This window comes from Mastigoproctus giganteus, chromosome 8 (genome assembly GCF_048544385.1).
Source record: "Mastigoproctus giganteus isolate SK-2022 chromosome 8, ASM4854438v1, whole genome shotgun sequence".
NCBI lineage: Eukaryota > Metazoa > Arthropoda > Arachnida > Uropygi > Thelyphonidae > Mastigoproctus > Mastigoproctus giganteus.
This window is the reverse complement of record NC_143582.1, coordinates 118,928,557-118,951,270: the sequence shown is the minus strand read 5'-3', so window position 1 is coordinate 118,951,270 and position 22,714 is coordinate 118,928,557. Positions and strand designations below refer to the sequence as shown.

The 22,714-nt window shown below is 38.6% G+C and overlaps 1 protein-coding gene across 2 annotated transcripts in view; it reads left to right on the top strand.

Moving 5' to 3' along the window:
* LOC150081783 (lachesin-like) overlaps positions 1-22,108 on the top strand; it is a 466,088-nt gene extending 443,980 nt beyond the window's left edge. For both annotated transcript variants that reach the window (XM_090379659.1, XM_090379658.1), the window contains 2 exons: positions 7,020-7,109; positions 21,444-22,108. In XM_090379659.1, the coding sequence (XP_090235785.1) occupies positions 7,020-7,109; positions 21,444-21,535 (182 nt within the window). In that variant the 3' untranslated portion in view covers positions 21,536-22,108. The remainder of the gene's footprint in view (positions 1-7,019; positions 7,110-21,443) is intronic.
* Positions 22,109-22,714: the final 606 nt, after the last annotated feature.

Genomic DNA, 22,714 nt, shown 5'->3' with positions numbered 1-22,714 from the left:
GTGGATGCCTTTGTCATCATTTCCCTATATCCTTTTCAGTTGTGTGCGTCATCATCTTAATGTTTTATATTTGCTTTAGTGTTTTATGCCTCACCCGAGGTTAGGAGATTGCTACCGGTAACTACACTCCTTACATCATTCGCGTAATGAACGTCTCAAACTCCTCTTACTACTTTTACGATTTTTGATTTCCGTTGTATTCCTGCCGGTACATTTTTCATCAGGTTTTCTTTGAAATTTAATGTCATACAGGCACACAATCCGCATAGTCTAATTTCTGGTACTTTTCCCGCTACATTCTCGTTTGTTCCTCCCCTGTTGTTTTTGTTGTTGGTGCTGCCTTCTATTTTTTGGAAGAATTCATTATTTCTTGCTGGATATCTAGAAGCAGTTTCTTCCTTTGGTCCAATTACGTGCGTGTCGTAATCTGTAACTGACAATCACACTTATTCTACTTCTTTAAAAGAATAAAATTTTAAAAACAATCTTCATTGAACTCGCTCTAGTACATATCTATCAAGAACATCTATCCTAACAGAGTGGCCAAGCACCGTTTGGACACTTTATTAGGACCGATCAGAACCGGTACTTTCTCGTGCAAATTCTTAGTTGTTGCCGTCGTGTCAGATTTAGGCCAAGGCAGTTAATGGTATGAGATATTGATGTATCTGTAAATAGCCTTATTATGTAGTCTGTTTTCTGGATAAAACACGGGCTGAGAGGGAGGGACCGGTCATGAATTCATTCGGCGCTGACCAATTCTACCACTGTGTGAAAACCCATAGAGGGCTTCCTTTTTTAGATAGCATTGGAATCCAGGTTTTTACCACAGTGTGGAAGGACAGTGATTTTAACTACTATGCCATCAACAAGGGTGGAAAAATAATGATGGTAGAATTAGTTAGTTCCCGAATGATTTAATGCATGGGCTCTCCTTCCTAAACTTTGTTTAACGGTGTCATGATTTAAAAGGATAGACCTAGAATAGAGAAAAGTCACACGGTTCTGATGAAATATTCTTATGCTATCATCTTAATAGCCATTGGTAAGGATACCTCTGGAGATAATTTGCAGAGAATGGGTTTGATTCGCGCTGTGAATAAGTTAGTCGATCTAGACAGGTATATGCACGTTTTTCGTCCGTCATATTCGGTATTTCATAGCGAGAAACATCCAGTCGAAGCATATAGTAATAGAGTCGAAACATCCAGTAGATAAACACCATTTTCAAACACAATACGTCAGAGCACTTTTTTTAACGAAATCTGAACAGACCATCCCACTAATCCATAAAAAAAATACGAAGCGTTTTCTATTTCTTTCTATTACTCGTATTTTATATCTTTGAGATTAAATGTACTGATATATATTAATTTATAAAAGTGTGTATATTCATAACTAAATTTTATTTCAAATCTGTTTATTTACACTTAGTCTAGAACTTGGGGGGCGCGTGAAATTTATGAAAATGTTTAGGGGGGCGTAAGGTATAAAAGGTTGGAAACCTATGCGATACCTGGATAGCACATGGTCTTCGTTGCCTCGGCAATTGTCCGTATCAACTCAAATCAATACGATATACTGTTCTGTTAATCCATTAGCGAATGTCGGTGCTATGAATCTATTTTAGTTCTGTACTTTGTTATGAAACTGTTAATGTCTTGGAAATCCTACTAATGCCGCAAGGATTTATCAGATTACTCACCGATTAATTTATTTTTGTCTCCTGAGATACTCAGAGCATTTTTTACCTTTAAATGTCTGTTGCGAACGAAAATGAAGAGTAGGTGCTTGAGCTCTCTCTCTCTGATAATTTCTCGACAAGCTACTCCAGTGTCAGAGACGACAACTTTATGCAAAATTCCGTGTAAGGTTGGCATTCGAATTATTCTTTTCCGTGTGTATCTGTTCGATGTCTTTATTTAAATGCAGGATATAGACAACGTATTAATTTAAAAATTGCTATTGCAGCATTGATTTTTCCTCAAATAATGTACTATCGAATTAAACCATGCCCAATATGGCCATTAAGCTTCGGTGCATCGCATCGATAAATCACGTGCCTGTTTATTTACACTTGAAAATAAAAACTTCCAGAAATTGTTGCGCAAATGGAATCCGGATTTCTTGCAGCGGGCAACTACACTGCTCTACAAAATTAACAGAACACATAGAAAACGCGGTGTAACTCGTGCAGGTTGCGATGAAGCTGGAAAAAAATTGGTACAATTCTGTTCTCTGATGAGTCCCGTTTTAGCTTACAAACAGATTCTAGACGTTATTTCATCTGGAGAAAACAAAGAATGCGGTATCATTCCTCCAACATCAGAGAAAGGGACACTTATGGTGGAGGCAGTGTCACGTGTGGGGTGGAATAATGATCAACAGCCCCAGTCCTCTTCATGTTTTTGGTATGGGTACCGTAACTACGCAGAGGTACCGAGAATAGATCCTCGAACCCTACGTGAGACTTTTCAGGAGTGCGGTTGGTCCAGGTTTTCTCTTCATGCACGGCAACGCCACCGCTCATACAGCTGAAGTTGTGGAGGAATATCTTGAACTGAAGTTATCCAACGACTGCCGTGTCCAGCACAATCGGCACACTTAAATCCGATCGAACATGTGTGGGAGGCTCTTCGGAGTTGCATTGCATGCCAACAGTCAACTGCTCGGTCACTTGGTGAGCTAAGGTCTACGCTGGTGGAAGAATGGGATTTTTTGCCACAGAATCTTATAGATACACTTATATCGAACATGCTTCACCGCTGTCAGGCCTGTTTAGCCGTTGGAGTGATCACACGCCATGTGACCATATCTTGGAGCATCTTGTATCGCCTTCTGTAATGTGACCTTTTAGGTAATTCTTATACAACCCCTATAAATGTCCCGATTCTTGTCCGAAGTTTCTCACTCTCTTCTCATTTCATCGTTATTCGGTGGTACACCGCCATAACAGATTTTTTCCTGCTTCATCCAAGCTACACATGGTACACCACGTTTTTTACGTGGTCTGTTAATTTTGTCGAGCAGCGTATAATTTTGGGCTGAATTTAAGTGTATATGCAGAGAACGACATTTTCACAGTTGTAAACCAATATATTCTTTAAAATTCAGTGTTAAAAAAATACTCAACTTTTGTGCACACAACAGACTGTGAAATATTGTGATATGTAAAGGTCAAATTTCTATTATGCATATCTTCTACGGTTCAACGAATAATAATAAAAATCACGTGTTAGTTAAATTGTTTCTTGAAATGGGAATTAAAATCCTTCTAGTGCGCAGAGATGGCTTCATCTAGAAGACGCCTGCAGTCTTCATAAAATTTATGCGCCTCGTACACAGCGATTCCCTTTAAAAAATCACCCAGAAGTGCATTTGCGTTTGCACATACGAAATGATTCTCTGTGAACCGGACAAGACATATTGCCTCGTGGTGACACCATTTGCAGTAAATGAAGTGCCATAATTTATGGCGGATCCGCAGAAAAGGTAAATCGATGTCCATTAAAATTTAAGAGATATTGATGAACTCGAGGCAGAGATGCATCGTGTGTGTGTCTCATCTGATTCATCTTTTGTTACAGTTCGAGGGTTACAAAGGTAATTTGCAACATGGCGTTGTACAAAATTTCGCTAATGAATGCTACCAAAACGTTCTGGTTTCAGCGAACTACTTGAAATAGCAATCGATAAGTCTAATTCTAATTTTGTAGGCAATGAAGTACAATGAGAAATATTAAAAAGAAGAGGGCGAGAGAAATGAGCTTGCCTTTCAACAGCGCTGTTCACTTGTCATGTGGAGAACACTTGCAAGCCTTGGAAAGCGTTGACAGTTTAAATTACAGCACACTGATTAGATGCAGAGATAACAGGCACACACAAGGAGCAGGATAACAACAGACAGACAGGTGAGATATGTTACACGAAAACCCCCTGTACGCACGTAGCCTTCCGTGGACAACGCCTGGAGCTCGGAGGATTTATGCAAAATAATTTAGCCACCAGAAGAATCTAATTGCGATGGCCGAGTGATCCTTTCTCGGCGATCTCGTCACGAAAATCTTCGGAGCAGTGTTCACGGCCTCGTGACGAGCACAATAAATACGCATTACTCGAGTTGGCTGGCAGTTCGACACCGGCAGTCATAAGTGTCAAAACAATTTAAAAGAAAATTTACTTGTGCGAGGTACGGAGTGCGGTTTAGGTGAAGGTGAGCACGTGCGGAGCACTTATAATTCAGCGTTATTCACCAATGGTGTTTATACAAAAAGAAAAGAAAAACAGAGAGAAACTTGTTCGAGTTTACTTCTAAACTCTATATTATTTTCTTCTAAGAGTACTTGGGCTTTCATTTTCTTCACGACCCTATCAGCATTTTCTTGTGGCTCTGGCCTGAAAAATGAACACAGTTTGCTCGTAATTCTATTTGCATTTATTATTATGCGGCGCCAACGAGGTGAGGTGGGTGAAGTGCTGGCAGCCACCGAACAAAAACGTTTTCCTTAATAATAGAATTCTAAACAGGTTTCCAGAAACAGAAAGAAAGAGAAGTACTTACAATTAGGGTTGGGGTGTGTGGGGGGGGGGGGACAATTATGGTTGCGTCTGAGCATCACTGGTTGCTCCAGTCCATAAATTTATTTACTCAAGAAAAATTTCCAGTTTCTTAACTTATTCTATCAGCCAAGAAAGACATGAGAAACGAAAAGGAAAATTACCTACGAGATATACATTTTATATCTTTGAAGGGAGTTCGGAGTTAATGTTTCTCAGTCGTTCAAAGCACATTTTGCCATCAGCGCACTTCGCTCGGTTTAATTAAAATAACAGCCGGCTTCCCAACTGCTGCTTATCTTAAGAAAAAGGGACGGAGCACGATTTTGCTACAAACCGGCAGAAGAAGACTGTTGATGCACTCGGTTAATTCTCTCTCACGTTTTGTTGAGTGCAATAACGCTAATCAAAACAATTTAAGGAATTAGCATCATTTGAAAGGAAACCAAAACACAAGGATGCGCCATTATGTATTGCTGTTGAAATTAGATTTAACACATAACAGCGTAATTCAAGTCGGATGTTCAAAAAGTCGTAAAATAGAGAGAGAGAGTACACTTGGGAGATGAAGACCATGTTTCTATAAATAAGAATGAAGCGAAATTTAAAAAAAAAATAAAATCAAAAGAAGAAGAAATCAATGTCTTACTAAGGAATACGACCTCCTTTAACTGTTAGAAATGTAGATCCCCCCCCCCTTCGTCATGAATAAAATATGGCTGTCATCGATTCTTTCGTCTATCATCGGGGCTTATTTTTGATAGTACATCCCACTTCTCGCAAGTCGTTATTTCAGAGCGATCTAGGATTCTCGAGTGGATTTAACACTGGGGAACGACGAGTAGCCAAGTTATATTCGCTGAATATATTTCTGATTAAAGGGGACCAAGCGTAGCTACATGAATGAAGAGACCGTGCGACTGTCTCCCGAGATAAACTATCTCAACCAAAGAATTGGATATAAATAGCCTATAAAAGCCCCTCCCAACTCAATAGAGAGAGTATTCTTCAACTTCAGCTGGTCGCGGGAATCGAACCTACGCCATTTCCATTCGTTCCTAAGAACAACACTGCCCTACTGTGAGACAAAAAGGAGCAGCTGCTTACTGGGCAAAAATTCTTTAAGGAACTGTTTATTTAAAAGATTTAATTTCAGCGCTTTCCTGTTTCTGGTTTCATTAAATCGATATTTATCCATCTGTTCTCTGTATAAAAAGCTTCGACATCTATAGCTACTTCATCATCTCGGTAACCCCTCTTTTTCACTCTGGTGGGGCATGGGCCTTCTCCACTGACTTGGGGTCATCTTCCCTATGGACCCCGTATCTCTGTCTTTTCTCCCCAGTCTTCAGTCTCCCTCCCCTTCTCTAACTTATAACTAGTGTCTGAATCAACTCCAAATTGTTTGAGCCCTACATCCAAAAACTTAACAACATCAAATCGCCCAACTAGTACTCCCTTTGTTTTGGCTGACCCCTATCTATAGCGTGTTTTTTTTTTTTTTTTTTTTTTTTTTTAGGTCCTTGCCACTGAAATCTCAGGAAATTAGGTGGCAGGACCTGCCAGAGTAAATAACTAAGTAGTGTACCTGGTCTGCCTCCACGGGGCGGAGTGGGGCAACGTTGGGTCCCATTAGGGAACCAGCGGCTAAATGACCAGATGAACAACGGTACACGACACTACACAAATACAAAATCCATATACTTTTAAACCTCTGGCATTGACAGTGTTCTGTTTCACACCCTCAATGTATAGCACGCGGAGATGGGGGGAACCCTGGTGCCGTTTGACACCAAACACACTCTACACACTCTACATCTCGGTAATCCTGTGAATGGAATGCATTGTTTAGCATCAGAATAGGCAAAACTGGTGCAATGACTTATAAGACATATGACTGAATAATAATTATCGACTATATGTTTAATTTTAATTATAATTCAACTGAATAACTCTATAAAGTCTGAAATACATCAATTAGATCCACGCGTAGACGTCTGGTTTCCTGAATTTGCAACTAACAAAACAGGAGTAGCTTCCGGCATGAATATCTCTTTTTACCAATAACTAACCACGTTCTCACATAGCGACTGCACACAGCGCACCGCGAACAGAAATTCAATTTAACTTATTTTCTGTTGGTACTGACAGTTTAAATTTTGCAAAGAACTGTCACTTAACATAATCTATAAACTGGTAAGATTTCAGATTTGGTGTTTTCGAAATGAGAACGTTGATAGTTCCCTCTAACATATCCATGAACAGTACAACGGGGTTAAAGTATGAGCAAAGTCGTGCATGAGGTTGAGAATTCATTTTTGGAATTCTTGTTTGATCAACTGGAGTTCATTCAGATATTTATTGCGTGGGTTCTAGAATTTTTCTTTTGTTTTCTTATTTAATAAGTGTATTTCTGATACTCTAACGTCAGAAGACTTTAAAGCATGCATCTGTTTTCCTAGATGGCACATTCAGATCGAAGGAAGTCAACAGCGCCGAAGATCGCCGACTGTCTAAACACAGAGAGCAGTCAAAATATCAACCCGAAAATGGTATGGAACTTAAATTATATCTGGCTATTTACTTTTGCTTTATTTTCTTTAATTAAGAATGATTCATGTTCCTTAAATGATTCATTCTTGCAAAATAATCAATGTTGAATACTCTCTTACATGATACTTTATACACAGTCCATAAAACTTGATTTTCTAGCTTTTGTGTCTAATGTGCTGTAGGCTTTCCCTAGCCATGTTAAGGCAGTTTTATTCTTTCTGTCGTCCAACAAGAAGCAAGATGACGTAGCCAACGAGGTCTCGAAAGGAAAACGAAATTGCTAAAGCTTATTCGCAAAAGGATGAGAAGAATTGAAATATGAATTGCAAATTGTTTCAAGAAGATCTTGCAGATTTAATATGAAGTTATAGGCTGCTGTTGATTTTGTAGTGCGCCAACACTTTAGGTCAAATAGCTAGTGTATTAATGTCTGTGCGAGTGCATGGATGCGAGCTGGATACTGTTTTAGATACAGTATAAGCTGAGAAACTCGCAACGACTCACTAGGAAAAACTGGCAATATCGATATCTTGGACCGAGATGAAATTAAAAAGAATGAGAACAGAAGATTTAACATTGAAGATCGAGCTTAGGTGACGTAATTAATATGAAGATGGGTCTGTTCAGCCGAGTGGTTGAATAAGTTCTGGAAGTTAGCGTCTCCTTCAGAGTTTTCTTTCCTGTTTCAAGGTCTTACTTATCTATTTAATAACACGGACACTTGCAGATGATATTACGGCTTTAAATAAATGTAAATGAATTGTAGAGAACTGTATTTTGCTTCGATCATGCACCGTTGTATAACCAGACTTGCATGTGTTTCGAATTTGGGCTTTATTGGATGATCTTACTGTTACTGATTTCACAAGTATATGGTGTGTGACGACTTTAAAAGATTCTTGCAATTGTTCCTGCACTTGCATCTACACCTTTGATAATACTGATATCTCTGGGGTTACCTGTTAGAAAGATCTGGGTGCGCATTCTTCCTCCAGTGGTAGTTTTAATCCTTACATTAATGCTGTTATAAATCGTTGTAACCAACTCCTGGGCTTGTTGAAATTTCGTACACTAAACTCTTCTTTCCTATGCAGAACTATTTCCATTGCATTGATTTCTTCCATTTTAGTCTTTGGATCCAATGTATGATCGCCTCATAATCGCCTTGAAAGCCCTTGATCATAGAAGTCTGCACTTCTATGATCAAGGCGCTGACTCTCTTTAAAAATTACACCTGTGAATTACAGGCTCCGAAAAAACCATAAGTGTTTGCCATTTTATTTACCTAATTGTTATTTTATATTGAACTTTATAAGTAGCCATATAGTTCTAGATACACTGGTTATTTTTATTTTTAATTTAGATAAGAGTTTCTGTAGATTACTACTTAATATACGTAAAACCGTTTTTTCGTTCGAATCTAAAAAAATGTGCAACTTGTGAAATGTTTGCCGAACTCTCTGGAACGGAACATGATCTAGCCAAGGAGGATGTCTTTGTGTGTGCCAGGTGCAGAGAGTGTCTAGAAATTAGGCGTCAGCTCAGCGTTCTGATGGGCGTCTATAAGAGCTTGAGGTGTAGGGTAGATGCCCTCGAAGAAATTAATATGAGGGGCTCGTCAAGCTCTCAGCTGCCCAACTCAACGCCAGAGCTTACTCCTTGGCATCAGGAAACACAGCGGTAACCTCCAAGGCAGAATGCGCTGGTCCCAAAGGAACTAGTTATTGTTGGTGACTCTATTGTCAGGGAGACGGGGAATATATTGTGTAAAAAGGATAGGTGGAACAGGACCAGGTATGTGTGTCAGGAGCAAAAGTTTATGACGTTGTAAAGCATATATCATCTTTTAAGGACACAATGGGTGATATTGTTCTACACGTTGGCACCAATGACATTAAGAGTAGGAGATCTGCAGATTTACTTAACAAGTACAGGTCCATGTTGCAAAAAAGTCGTGAATTAGGGTTAAATTTGAAAGTGTCTGCAATTCTGCCCAGACACGATAGGAGGGAATACTTTATGAGAGCCTTATCAATCAATTCGGCCCTGGAGGAAATGTGCAAGGCTCAAGGGGTAAAATTTTTTTCCGCGTGGTCTGTGCTTGTTAACAGGAGAGACTGCTTCTGCAGGGATTGGATACACTTAAATAGAAAGGGTGCAAGAATATTTGCTGATGCTATGGAGGCAGTGTTAGGTGGGTCGGAAAACTACTAGCTTGGGAGGCATTCACAGACTAAAAGGTTAAAAGTAGCCGCAGGCAGAGGTGAAGGTGATTCTCTTGCACAACTTCTGTTACAATAAGTAGCGACCTGGAGCGAGGAGCGAGGGCTATTCTAATAATAAGAATAGGTATCCTAGAAGTATAGTAAATTAATCTGATGAATTTGAAGTGTTGGTTAAGACATCAAAGGCTGATCTTGTTGGGATATCAGAGACGTGGTGTCACACAGATATAAGGAATGCAGAACAGGAATTTGGGGAGTACAATGTGTACAGAAAGGATAGACAGGATAGGAAGGGAGGAAGTGTTATGCTGTTAATTAAGAAAAACATAAAATCAAAAGACGTGCATCCAGTTGATATGGGTGGACAGTGCACTGTTGAGTCAGTTTGGTGTGACATAAGCACTGAGAAAGCAAAAATAAGAGTAGGAGTGTGTTATAGGCCTAATGACTCGAATGGGTACAATGAACAATTGTATAGAGAAATAGAGTGGGCCAGTAAATCAGAATGTCTTAAAATGGGGGATTTTAACTTCCCAGATGTAGACTGGAACTTACGGGTTGGTCACTCGCACATTAGTAAGAATTTTTTGGATTTATTGGATGATTGGTTTCTGCAGCAGCATGTTCGAGAGGCAACCAGAGAGGGTAATACTCTTAGTCTGGTTATCAGCAGTGATCATTCGTGTATTCAGAATTTGCAGATAAAGGAACCATTAGGTGGCAGTGATCACAATGTACCGATATGGGATTTACTTAAAGATATAATTACCATCAGAAGTAAAGGAAGAAGTTTTTGCTTACGTAAAGATGACTACAGTGGTCTCAGACAGTTTTTAAATTCTATACATTGGGACCAACTGATGATGCAACAGCAAATTCTAAGTGGGAAACATTCAAGAAATTAATCGTGGATGCTACTAAAAGTTTCATACCTATTAAGAAATATTGTTCAAGGTTTAATCCTAAATGGTTGTGAAATTAACTAATGAGAGTCGTGGCAGAGAAGAAAAATGCATGGGATGCATATAAATTATCAAACGACTCAGAAGCCTATGGCAGATATAAGCTAGTCTGTAATCAGGTCACAAAGGAGGTTAAGCAGGCGAAGGCAGATTACGAGAAATCTTTGGCAAAATATGCTAAGAAAAACATCAAGGATTTCTTTACTTATATAAACTCTAAAAGGAAGGGGATGAATCTGATTGATTCACTTGATATCGATGGTTCGACTGTTGATGATCCTGCTCAGATAGCTAACAAAATGAATGAGTATTTTGCATCTACATTCACACATGAGGAGTTACTAAGGTTTGAAAATGCCAGGAGGTTATCAAATTGTAACAGGGTGCTTAATGATTTTATAATAACTGAGAACAAAGTGGAGGAGAAATTGTTGAAGTTAAACATAAGAAAGGCACCTGGGGTGGATGGGATCTATCCAGTTGTATTAAAGGAGGCGGAAAAGCAACTAAGCAAACCCTTAGCCATAATTATGAGAGCATCCTTGGACTCAGGGGAGGTCCCCACGGACTGGAGATGTTCAAATGTATCCCCAATTCACAAAGGGAGATCGAAGGGTGACACGAGTAATTACAGACCAGTAAGTTTAACTTCTGTTCCAGGTAAAATAATGGAGTCACTGGTTAAACATGCATTACAGGATCATCTAGACAAGACTGCAGCAATAATTCAGACACAGCATGGGTTTGTTAAGGGAAAGTCTTGTCAGACAAATTCGTTAGGATATTATGATGTGGTTACAAAGGAACTGGATGCAAAAAATAATTTTGATATCATATATTTGGATTTCAGGAAAGCTTTTGACACCGTTGCGCATGGAAGACTATTGTACAAATTGGAACAGATGGTATTAACGGTAAGTTGCTACAATGGATAAAAGGATGGTTGAGTGGGAGAAGACAGAGGGTGGTAATCAATGTGTGCTGCTCTTCGTGGACTAATGTTATTAGTGAGTCCCACAGGGTACGGTGTTGTGTCCACTGTTGTTTTGTATATTTATCAATGATATTGATGAAGGTTTATCAGGCTTAGTATCGAAGTTTGCAGATGATACAAAGGTTGGCAGGGTTGTTAATCTCAGTAATGGCAGGGTTGTTAATGACAGTAATGGCAGTGTGTTACTGCAACAGGATCTAGAAAATTTGGGCAGATGGGCTGAGAAGTGGCAACTGAAGCTTAACATTGAAAAATGCAAAGTACTGCATATGGGTAGAAGTAACCCCAGAGAAACGTACCAACTGTGTGGTACTACACTTAAGGAGGTAGAAAATGAAAAAGACCTGGGAGTAATTGTGGAGTCAGATGTGAATTTTTCTGAGCAATGCAGACAGGTTGCCAGGGCAGGTCATGGGGTGTTGTCAATGATATACAGAAATTTTGTTAGCAGGGAAAAGGAGGTTATGTTGTTGTTTGTTATTTTGGAGCATTAGCAACTAAGGTCATATTGCTCCAGTATGCGGTGGTCATTCCCTGACCTTTCCGCATCCTCCGTATTTGGTGGTGACGGGCTCGAACCCCGGTATAATCAAGAAGCGTGTGCTACGCATTGCTGCTCCTTCCCACCTGGCCACGGAGGCGCCTGAAAAGGAGGTGATTGTCCCTCTGTATAAGGCAATGGTCAGGCCATGCCTTCAGTACTGCGTGCAGGTCTGGAGGCCTCATTTTAGGAAGGATGTAGATTTGCTTGAGCGTGTACAGAGAAGGGCAACAAGATTGGTGAGGAGAATAAAGGGATCCTCTTACCAGGAAAGGCTTAAGTGCTGCAAATTGCAGCTGCGAGGTGATCTGATTGAGGTGTATAAGGCCTTGAATGGGCTGAGCGCGCTGAATTCTGATGGGATTCTTCCACTTGTTCAGATTACGAACCTAAGGGGGCATAAATTGAAATCGAGGAAGGACAGATGTAGAATAGATGTCCGAAAATTTGCTTTTATACAGCGGGTGGTTAATTGCTGGAACAAACGTCCATCTGTCGTTGTAGAAGTTGATAGGTTAAATAAATTTAAGGAGGAACTGGACAAATATTTAGAGGGAATTTTTTTGCAATTTTTTTTTTTTTTTTTTTTTTTTTTTGGCTGATGCTGCATAAGCTCATACGCTTGCTTTTTTGCATCACATGCCACTACTACTACTCTACTGCTTTTTTGCCTGAAACCACGATTCCACTTCATTGATGGCTTTCTGTGACGAATCAAAGCGGCGTCATCGCTTCTGAAAAGGCGTCGGCCACCTTGGAACCCATCGTGTGTAGACTTTAGACAGGTGCAGATAGTCAGTCATGTAAAATGTTCGAATGGGAAATTTATTTGATTACGCGCGGAAATTTAGTGGGCTTTTTTCACTCCGTGGCTGAGTTAGTCGGTCTCAGGCATAGATAGAAAGGTTTTTCCCCCAGAAACTGAGGTTTTTCGTCCAGCAAAACAGACAAAATCGACCATAGTACACACGCATTTAACAGACATAAGACACAGCACGGCAGATGAATATAATTATTCGGGTGGCATAAAAATACTAATAATAAAAATAGTCATGTAAAATGCTGTGGACAGACAAATAACTAATTCCCACTGCATTTGCGATGAAATGAATATGCCTGTCACTCAGCACCAGCGGATCAACCTTTCAACCGTCTCACTGCGGATGTTGATGGCCTTCCTTTTCTTGGTTCGTCAAAGAAACTTGTACAACCGCACTGGAACTCCCGTTTACATTTTTTTATAGTGTCATAGGAGGACAATTCTGCCCATACACAGCTTTCATTTCTTCGTCAATTTCTTGATTTATCTTGCCTTGCAAATTCAGGAACTTGATTACTGCTCGATACTCCACGTTGTCAACCATAGCGTCCTTCCTCATATTCCAGGCTCCACCTCTGGTGTACGATCACCTATTGGAATGAAATTTCACATTTTAGTTATTGAACATGTAGACAATTTATATTAAAAACAGCATCTTCCTACTGATGTTTTATCTAGGTCAGGGTACGAACTTTTTGATACCCCATCGTATATTTGAACTTCACACTATTGGGATTCATGCTCGGGGTTCCTACATTGTGAGTAACTAAAAAAAAAGACTCGCGATAGGACAATGGCGCTATACAGGGTGTTTCAAAAGTAATGGTCAATAATTTAAAGGTGAATTGTACAGACTATAATATGCAAAAAAATGCCTAGTACACATGGGTCCTTAAGTGAATCGTTTTCGAGATATTGCACATTTCTAGTTGAGATCCACCACTGACAAGGTGAACTGTACAGAGTTGGGATCGACCACTGACTTGTTTGTTTAGGTTAGGTTATGCTCATTCTCTCCCTTTCCCAATGCTCTCAGACGTAGCAGGCATGCTAGTACCTGTCAAAGGATAGTCAACATGGAAAGAGGTTACAGCAACGAAGAGTATGCGGACATGTACTTCATGTATGGTAAAGCCAACGGTAGTGCACTCGAGACTGCACGTTTGTACCAAGAAGCATTTCCCCGCCGAAGGCAGCCCAACAGGTGCCCATTCTTCAGGGTACATCACCGCCTTAGAGAATATGGGAGCTTCGCACATGGAGTACGGGCAGATAAGCCCAGAAGCATAATACCTAATGTTGTGGTAAGGGTGTTAGAAAGAACATCCTGTAACATGTAATATTTGTAAAATCCTGTGGTGTTGAGACCAAAAATGAAAAATGTATTATCTTATGTTTAATAAAACCACCCTTAGCAAAGGATTCACAGCTTTTTACTAAACTAGTTTACAATCAGTGGCGGATCTTAACAGAAAATGTGCATTATCTCGAAAACGGTTCATTTGCGGCCTGATGTTCATTGGAACTTTTTTGCTTATTTTAGTTTGTACTTTTCGCCTTTAGATTATTGACCATCAATTTTGAAACACCCTGTATAAAAATAAAACATTTTCTTTCCTTAGAAAACCTTCTAAAAACCAATTTGGGGTGAAAACCATGAATTGAATTTTTGAAATTTAACTAGGCGTTTATAGCCCATATCCTCTATTTGAATAGATGTAGGCTTTAAAGATAAACATTTCAGTATGTTAAAAAATAAAATAATAAAATATAAACCAGTCGTTAGTCTAAGAAACTCCAAGAAAGAAATATTTAATTGGAAAAAGTCAAGTTAACATTCAAACTTCATATGCTTTGACCATATAGTAAAGCAATTTTTGCTTAAGGTTTTTTTTTTTTTTTTTTTACCTTTTGGGTGTCTGGGCTACTGCGCGCAGAAGCCTGGACATCAAGAGGTCATGATCTAAATCGTGCTTTCTTCGTGTCTACTACTCTGAAGCTGTTGAGCTGTGGAGCTTGTCCTTAGATCAGAAACGTAATCTCTAGTATGCGTACTGTTAGATCGCGCCCATACACTGTATCAAAAAATATACAGCCTGTTATTAACTCCATATACTGGTTGTCAAAAATAAGTACAACGAAAATGCAAACTGCTCTAGTCACTAGTATTAATTTTAAAAAGATAAATTCCAGAAAACAAAATGGAAGTTAGCTAGTTGGATCATAGACTAACAGAAACATTGACCATACAAATTGAAAAAGGATCCTACGAAATAATTTCAGACTTTGCTTTGAGATTCTTTTTCCTTCTGTGAAGGTGACAGAGAAGGATCAGTCATTTTCGAAAGGATAGAATCGTACGGGTAGATGTATACTGTCTCTTTAGGATTTAGGTATCAGCTCTCAAAGTTATTATAATACTGACAACTTTTATATACGCTTTAACAACTTGCAATGTAATCCACATTAACGGTTTTCCGCTTGAAAATCAATGAAGATAACACATTTTGGTCCCAAAATTCAGAGACACTCTCTGTTGCCAGTGGTATTTATTCTGTGGGAACTAGCCTTGGAACCAAGTATTCACTTACAGTATTCCAACGTTGTGCCATACGAAGGACTGGACCCTCACTCCTTCAAGGCCCACTTTTGCTATCTGACTGTTATACGCGTTTATTTCACAGAAGATTACAGGGATCAGATGGTATTAGATTTTCTTTTATCAGTTCCAAGGAATATATATATAAATAAGATTAGCTTTCTCTAAACAGTCGAAGTGTATGTGTCCCGTAATAACTCAACCCAGAATAACAATCAAACATATAATTCATCACAACATATATACAGCATGTTAAGTACACTAGAAAATTCCCCAACACACGAATTTGTCTCACTTTCTTGAACTCACAAGCTAGCTCCTCGCAGTTATACAATTCTCATTTTTTATCGTTCTTATCGAACACAGAATTATTCCACAGGTGATATCTCAATTAGTATGTCTTATTCAACACACTAATCTTCAACTACTATTATATTACACAAATCAACAGACAGTAATTACTTTCCTTAACTATACATATATATCCAGGAATACTACTAGCACATACATCTCCCTGTCAAATTACATATAATTTTCAGAGTTACCTTTATCAACTTTCTTATTTCAATACACTCTGAGACTCCTTTAGTTATAAGCTATACCTTTGTTACAACCACAGATACAGAGCATGTTATTCATCCTCTACATTACTAAAATTATTAATCTTACCATATTACACTCAGTACATATCCATTGCTTCTCTAGGTAATTTCCTTAATATTATGAGTCACTGTTCATTCTTCCATCCTTCTTACACTAGAAATTATTGACTGTTTTCTGCTTATCTATTCAATTATAGCCTTACCCTTTTTACCTTGTTGAGATTTTGTTCTCAGCAAGGACCCAGAGTATATCAATACTTTCCTACCCTTCTAGCACACTGAACTCTTACTAACCCGTTACTAACGCAAAAGGCCCTGTCTCTAATATTGAGTTAGTACTAGTAGTCAATAATTTAAAGTTTCGTTTTATATTAATTCTCTCACATTACAAATTCCTTTCTATCGTGCTAACAGTCCTTTCCTATCTTAACTCATACAAAGCATAATTAAATATTGTACTTCTATTATCCCTTACTTATTCTGCATCAAGGTCTCCTTCTCGCATCTCAGGATCCTTCTTGTGGCATCCTTCAGCTTCTCTTTCAAAGCTCGGGCTAGAACAGTCTTTGATCTCGTAGTTGACTTAGGGCAGTCATTCTTTCTTACGGAACTCCCATTTACGGCCTGGCTCTCTCCACCACCGTCTTCCTCTTTCACACTACTCGAACTTAGACTAGCTCCGTTTTCCTTTTAGGGCGAGACTCCCGCCTTGCGCTATAGGCAACAGTCACCGCGTGACGTTCAGCTTCTTTAATACTCATTGAAGTAGCTTAGGTTCCTTGAGTATGCCTTTCCGTAGAAGGTTACTATCTTCCTGAGGAACTCAGTTGTCTTTCATCTCTTCAAACTTTCTCCCCCTATTTTGTTTCTTTCTCTTCGTATTGACTCCCCATTTTCTTCGGGCCTTCCCTCACTTGCTTATATATCTTGACACCGCTCACCCCTTTCTCTTAACTCCGAGTAATTTTATTTTTCTCGGTCCCTATCTTTTCTTCTTCCACTCCATCCACCCCTTTCTTCATTTACCGCCAATCGTGACAATTCTCAACAAATCCTCGGTCATATCTTTCGGTTCAAGTGATATTTTCCACATATTTACGTCTCTCTCCCACGGGAAGTTTTTTTTCTTTGTTCTCGTATAAGTTCTCTAATGTTAGCCACTTGCAGTGACTTTCGTGTCTCGACTTCGTCGGTCTATATTTCAGCCCTCTATTTTTGTTCAGAATATCCCCTAAATCTATACATGCCATTCTGTTTAGAGCGTAGATTCAGCCTAATCACTTATTTGTTGCTTTCGGGTTCCGCCCTTCCCTTGCCTTTCCGTGCGATCCGCTTTTCTCGTGAGGAACTGACAATGTATCATAAACGCACCCCCCATCGAGATCTCTTCCTGCCATATATGCATTTCTTAAACCTCAAAATTTCCGTTTCCATATCAAGGACTTACCATACCAAAGAATAGTTTGTTCCCAAATCACAAAATTTCCCATAAACTCTAACTCTCCATATTGGTAAGATCTTACAATTTGTAGAATCTTACAATTCACTATATTTTTTTGACTTACGCTGACATTTTGCTTCATTTATGCGTTTATGATGAGAAACCTTCATCTATAGATTGAAGTTTAATGAAATACATATTGGATTTTCATGCACTTTCGCACCGAGTGAATAATTCTCGGCGTTCTCATCTAGTAAAAATAAGCAGACCTACCAGAGGAATATATGTTTTTCTACAAACATACTTTATGGTATTCGTTAGTCAAGGATAAATTCTAAACAACCAACCTTATTACGTTTATATTATTTCTGGATTGCTTTCCTACACTGGCCTGTTCCATCATCTGAACCTTTTCATTTTTGTCTTCAGTTAGCGTGTTTGCAATCTCATTCATATGTAGAATGAGTAGCGGTGCTGTACAGCTGCACAAACATTAGTATACAAACTCAATATAATGATTTCTGGTGACTTCAGTAACCTTCTCACATACGTTGCTATCATATGATAGCGACTTATGTCACTAGTCGTCAAACTCCCTGATGTACAATCATGTGAACGATCTTTAACAAACTTTTTTAGCAGTACTGATCGTATGCCCAAATTCGTCTCCTTCGTCCTCTAGAAAGATTCAAATATTAAACGAATTTTACTGCTTTTCATTCATTTTGCAGTGGACTGCAGCTGCAGTTTCAAATCGGACGATGAGCACATCACCGTTACTATCACTTTCTAAAGCTAGCTCATGATAAAACTAAAGTTCAATTTCTTGTTGGCAATCGTATCTCTTCTCTTCTCTAATTAACGCTCCTGCTGCTTTCCCTGCTAGAAATCACAGATGTGTCCAATTGATCTTGCATTAAAGCTTTTTACGCCAGGGCTTTGAAATATCGAGAAAATGCCTCATCCAGAATCACGAACACTTTTTTTTTTAATCAGTACAGAGCGTGGAGCAAACTAGATAAGAATAGTTTAAAACGGAAAAAAACGTCAGAGCTGAATTAAATCACCCAGCAGCCAGCGCAGATTGTAATACCCGCAGATTATAAAACGCTAAAACTTAAAAGTGTATTTATAAATTTAATATTTTCCCAGTACAGATATTACATATATACTGCGTACACATTTAGATAAACTTCATCATCTCTTTTGATGATGAATCGAATCCTACTACTACTAGTATCTAGTATCCTACTACTAGTATACTACTTCCAAACCTATGACAAAACTTGCTATAGGCAAGTTGAATGGGCACAGCCAAGTATGATTTCACCATTATGAGCGAATTCCACATTCATCTTACAGATTGTAAGTAATATACTGGTAATATTCCATGCTGAAACAGATTTTTAAACCACCTGGATAACTGATATTTATCCAACATGTCAGAGAAAGTACAAAGGGCTCTAATACTCTTGATTTTGTTCTCAACAAGGACCCAAAGTACATCAAAATTTGGTAGTGCAGGAAGCAATACTAGTTAGTGACCACAATGTTATGAGATGGTAGTGTCCAAATAAATTTTTGTTGTCAAAGGAGAAGGGAATAGCTTCAATTTCAAGAGAAGACTATAGTGGATTAACTGTAAGCTACTGTATACAATTTCATTGTGGGTAGTGCTCAACAGATTTAAACTGGAGCCTACTTTTCTTCCAGTAAAATTTCGCAAAAGAAAGATGCAAAGTATAAAACGAGAGAGTTAAGGGATAGAATTGAAGAAAAGTAAAAAAGTATAGGACCTAACATTCAGTCCCGACATACTGATCTACATTATATGAGTATTTTAACGTATCTAACAAAAATTCCAAAATGGTATAAGACAGGCGAAAGCTGAGTACGAGAATTCACTGTCATAGAGTTAAAGTGGAGAGAAAGAGCTACTTTTGTACACGACATTTTGTACATGAACGAAGAAAGCGAATCAGGTAGAAGAGAATGGATCAGAGTCAACCAGAGTAGAGAAAGTCATAGAATGTGGTAGACGAGTATAATACTGACTTTTCAATGAATTTCCAGCAGAATCCCTCGTGGGTAGCACAGTTTATGCAATCAGCGTCCTTCCTACATCAGTTGGAAAAGATCTGAGTTCGAATTCCGTCAATAACTCGAGGAATTTTTATGGAATATTTCACAAAATAACTGAGTTAATTGGCTCAAGAGACTGTGATTTTTTCTCCCGGAAACTCGATTCTTTCGTCCAGAAAACAGCAACTCGACAAGAGAACACACACACAATTTACAGATATATTGTATATACTGCACAATGTGGTCTAAGTTTCTGATGTGCTTAAAACCCTACGTCAACCAACTAAGGCAGTATAGTCTGGGACAAAACAAATATTTCTAAGATTGAAGTGCTCTGATATCGTTCATTTATACGTTCTACTTGTCCCAGCTCATGGGGTCAGGACAAAATAAATAGCCAAAGAGTAATCTACCTTAAATATTAAAGTTAATTTACAATTACCATCAGGCTAATGCTATTACAAAACAATCCAACATTATAACTGCCATTAACCATCCTCAAATGCAGAATTTAAATGTACACTCGAAGAGTTAGCTACCTCGATAATAAAGAAACAAAATAGTATATTTTTAAAGTTTTTTTTCCTCAATACATTTTGAGAACCAAGTGGAAGTACCTGGGTGGGGAAGTCTTTATTTTGGTCTCTGAAAAGAGTCATTAAGAATTTCCTTGAGTGTCATCACTTAAAAATCGATGGGCTAACGCTGGTATTTATTCAGATTTTTGAAGAGAAAAAATAATCACCGTAGGGCGGATGGTTGAAACTTCTCAAAACATTAATGCCTAATGGAACTTTTGTGCGACAGGAGCATTCTCATGGAGAAGCAAGTTACCAGTTTCTTCTTCTCTATTTCTTTATCGTCCTTCCTAAACTTTTGAAAACAGCAGCGGTACAGGCATCTTCAGTGAGTATTCCTTGTGTGGCATGTAGTCTGTCAAAAGAATTCCTTCCAAAAACTAGTAGCTACATTCTGTCCAGTGAAGTTTGTATGGCCTCTTGTTTTGTTTCCTGGACGCAGTGACGAATCCATTTCATCGCCCGATCAATTCTTGAAATAATCCCAACAAGGGTTTATGGAACTTCGCACATGCACAATCCATGTATATGCTGTTGTTGTTATTTGGTTTTTAGGAGCATTAGCAACTAAGGCCATATTGCTCCGTGATATGCGGTGGTCATTGCCTGACCTTTCCGCATCCTCCGTATTGGGTGGTGACGGGCTCGAACCCCGGTCTAATTAAGAAGCGTGTGCTACGCACTGCTGCTCCTTCCCACCTGGCTACGGAGGCGCCGCCATTTATATGCCAAATTTCCTCACAAATTTGAGTTTTGCGCTATTTCTGATGAGGTTAGGTATTATGGATGTTAAGCGACACAGTAGCTAAGACTAGAAGTATATTATATTTATGTTTTGTATAGACAAACTCGGGTTTTTCTAGATAATACGCCAGCGCTTCCTGGAAGAAAGAAAAAAAAAACGCACCAGAGTAGAGAAAGTCATAGAATGTGGTAGACGAGTTTTTAGTCGGTCCTCGCCTTGGGACCGACTAAATTCAGCCACCTTGTGAAAAAAAGCAAAGCACATAAAAATTCCTCACGTTATTGACAGGATTCGAACCCAGGCCTTTTTCACCCGGTCGGAGGAGGACGATGATTATATCCATGCGCGTTACTGCGAGTGTAATGGGTTTCTATGGATACTTCGAATTAATATATTCTTTACGATCCAAACACGATTCTGCAATATGTTAACTATCATCTTTCACTTTATGGCGTCGTAAAGTTCATGTTTATGGTCATCTTATTCAAATAATGATAATAATACTTGTAAGAGAGCAGTTTAATATTGAGTATAAAGAACTGTATTAAACCTTTAAGGGTAAGAATAAAATTACCTTTTATTTCTTAATTTGAATATATTAAAAAAAAAAAGAACGGCATTTGATGTTTTACTATAGTTTTTTGATGTGTATTATCTTGTAAAATTAGTTACCTTGAGTAAAAAAAAAATATTACTCAGATACTTGATTTCTGTATGTGATTTTATTGTCGCTTTTATTTTCAGAAAGTGCTGGTCATTCTGGTGTTGGGACATTGTGGAACTTCTCCGTGGGACTTCTGATATGCGCGCATATTCTTATGGAGTTAATTACTTAGAAAGCGGCGCTGGTAGACGGTAGCTACCAGCGCTCCCTAGCCAAGAGTTGGTTCCCTCCAAGGAGAGAGTAAGAGGCCGAAAAGAAATTGTGACAAACATAAAGCAATACCGCTCAGAGCTAACGAAGCAATTACAGAAGCACCAAGCGATTCTGATGACATAAGGACTTCTGCAGTTGAAAGAACTGGAACGAAATGAGCTCATCGGGACGGACCTCAAAAATAACAGACTTAATGGTGGCGGTGATTTTACGCTCGGTGATAGTTCTCATCCGTGAAGTTATATATCAGTACGTATTGACCAACCAGTGCATGTACATAAAGTATTTCTTAAGGTACAGGAATTACGCAGCTCATTACGAGAATATCAGAACGACCTTGTTGACCCCTACTGAAGTAGTAAAGGTTATTACCCGATTTTGGCATTTTTCTTCCTCTGTGTCTGCTCAGAGTTGGCCGTGTAAAAGCCGCCAGGTCGCCGCTACGCGTGTAGATGACTATGTATTTATCTGTGTATATGAATGTATGTATGTAGATAGGTCTTCGACCTGGTTTTTGTAATAAGACAGAAAATCCAATGGTAGTTTTAAGATTCGGCAATGTTCGTAGGCTGAATCCAGTAAAGTTTGTAGTTTTCACGAATGTCTTCTTTATTTAAATAAAATCGCAGAGACCGGAAGGACCCCCCCCCCTTACAATTCCAACTATCAATGTCCAAAATAATTCATAAAGTATGGCAATCTGACTTGATTACTTGCAACCATCTTCTTCGGTATTTATGTCAGATATCCGCCTCACTAAGGTGATTGTGCAACTAAATAAACGAATAGAGGCGAGGTTTATCAAAAAGCTCGTTCTTAATTTTATTCAACGTTTTGGAACCTCTGAAACATAGCATTGAAAACGTAAATTCCGTCACACAATGAAATGTAATTGTGAAAATCGTTCTATAATCAAAACGTTTCTAGCATATACATGTGTTCGAAGAAGCCGCCTTAAATAAATAATAAATATTCATTTATTGCAAATACAACAAGCCCATCACAGCACTAGGCTAGGGGCATATATTCAGTACAAAAGAGACAAAAATAAAAACAAATACATAGCATATTCTATATATATATATTAACGATGAATATGAATTATAATGATCAAAAATATATATTGCATCACATTTGG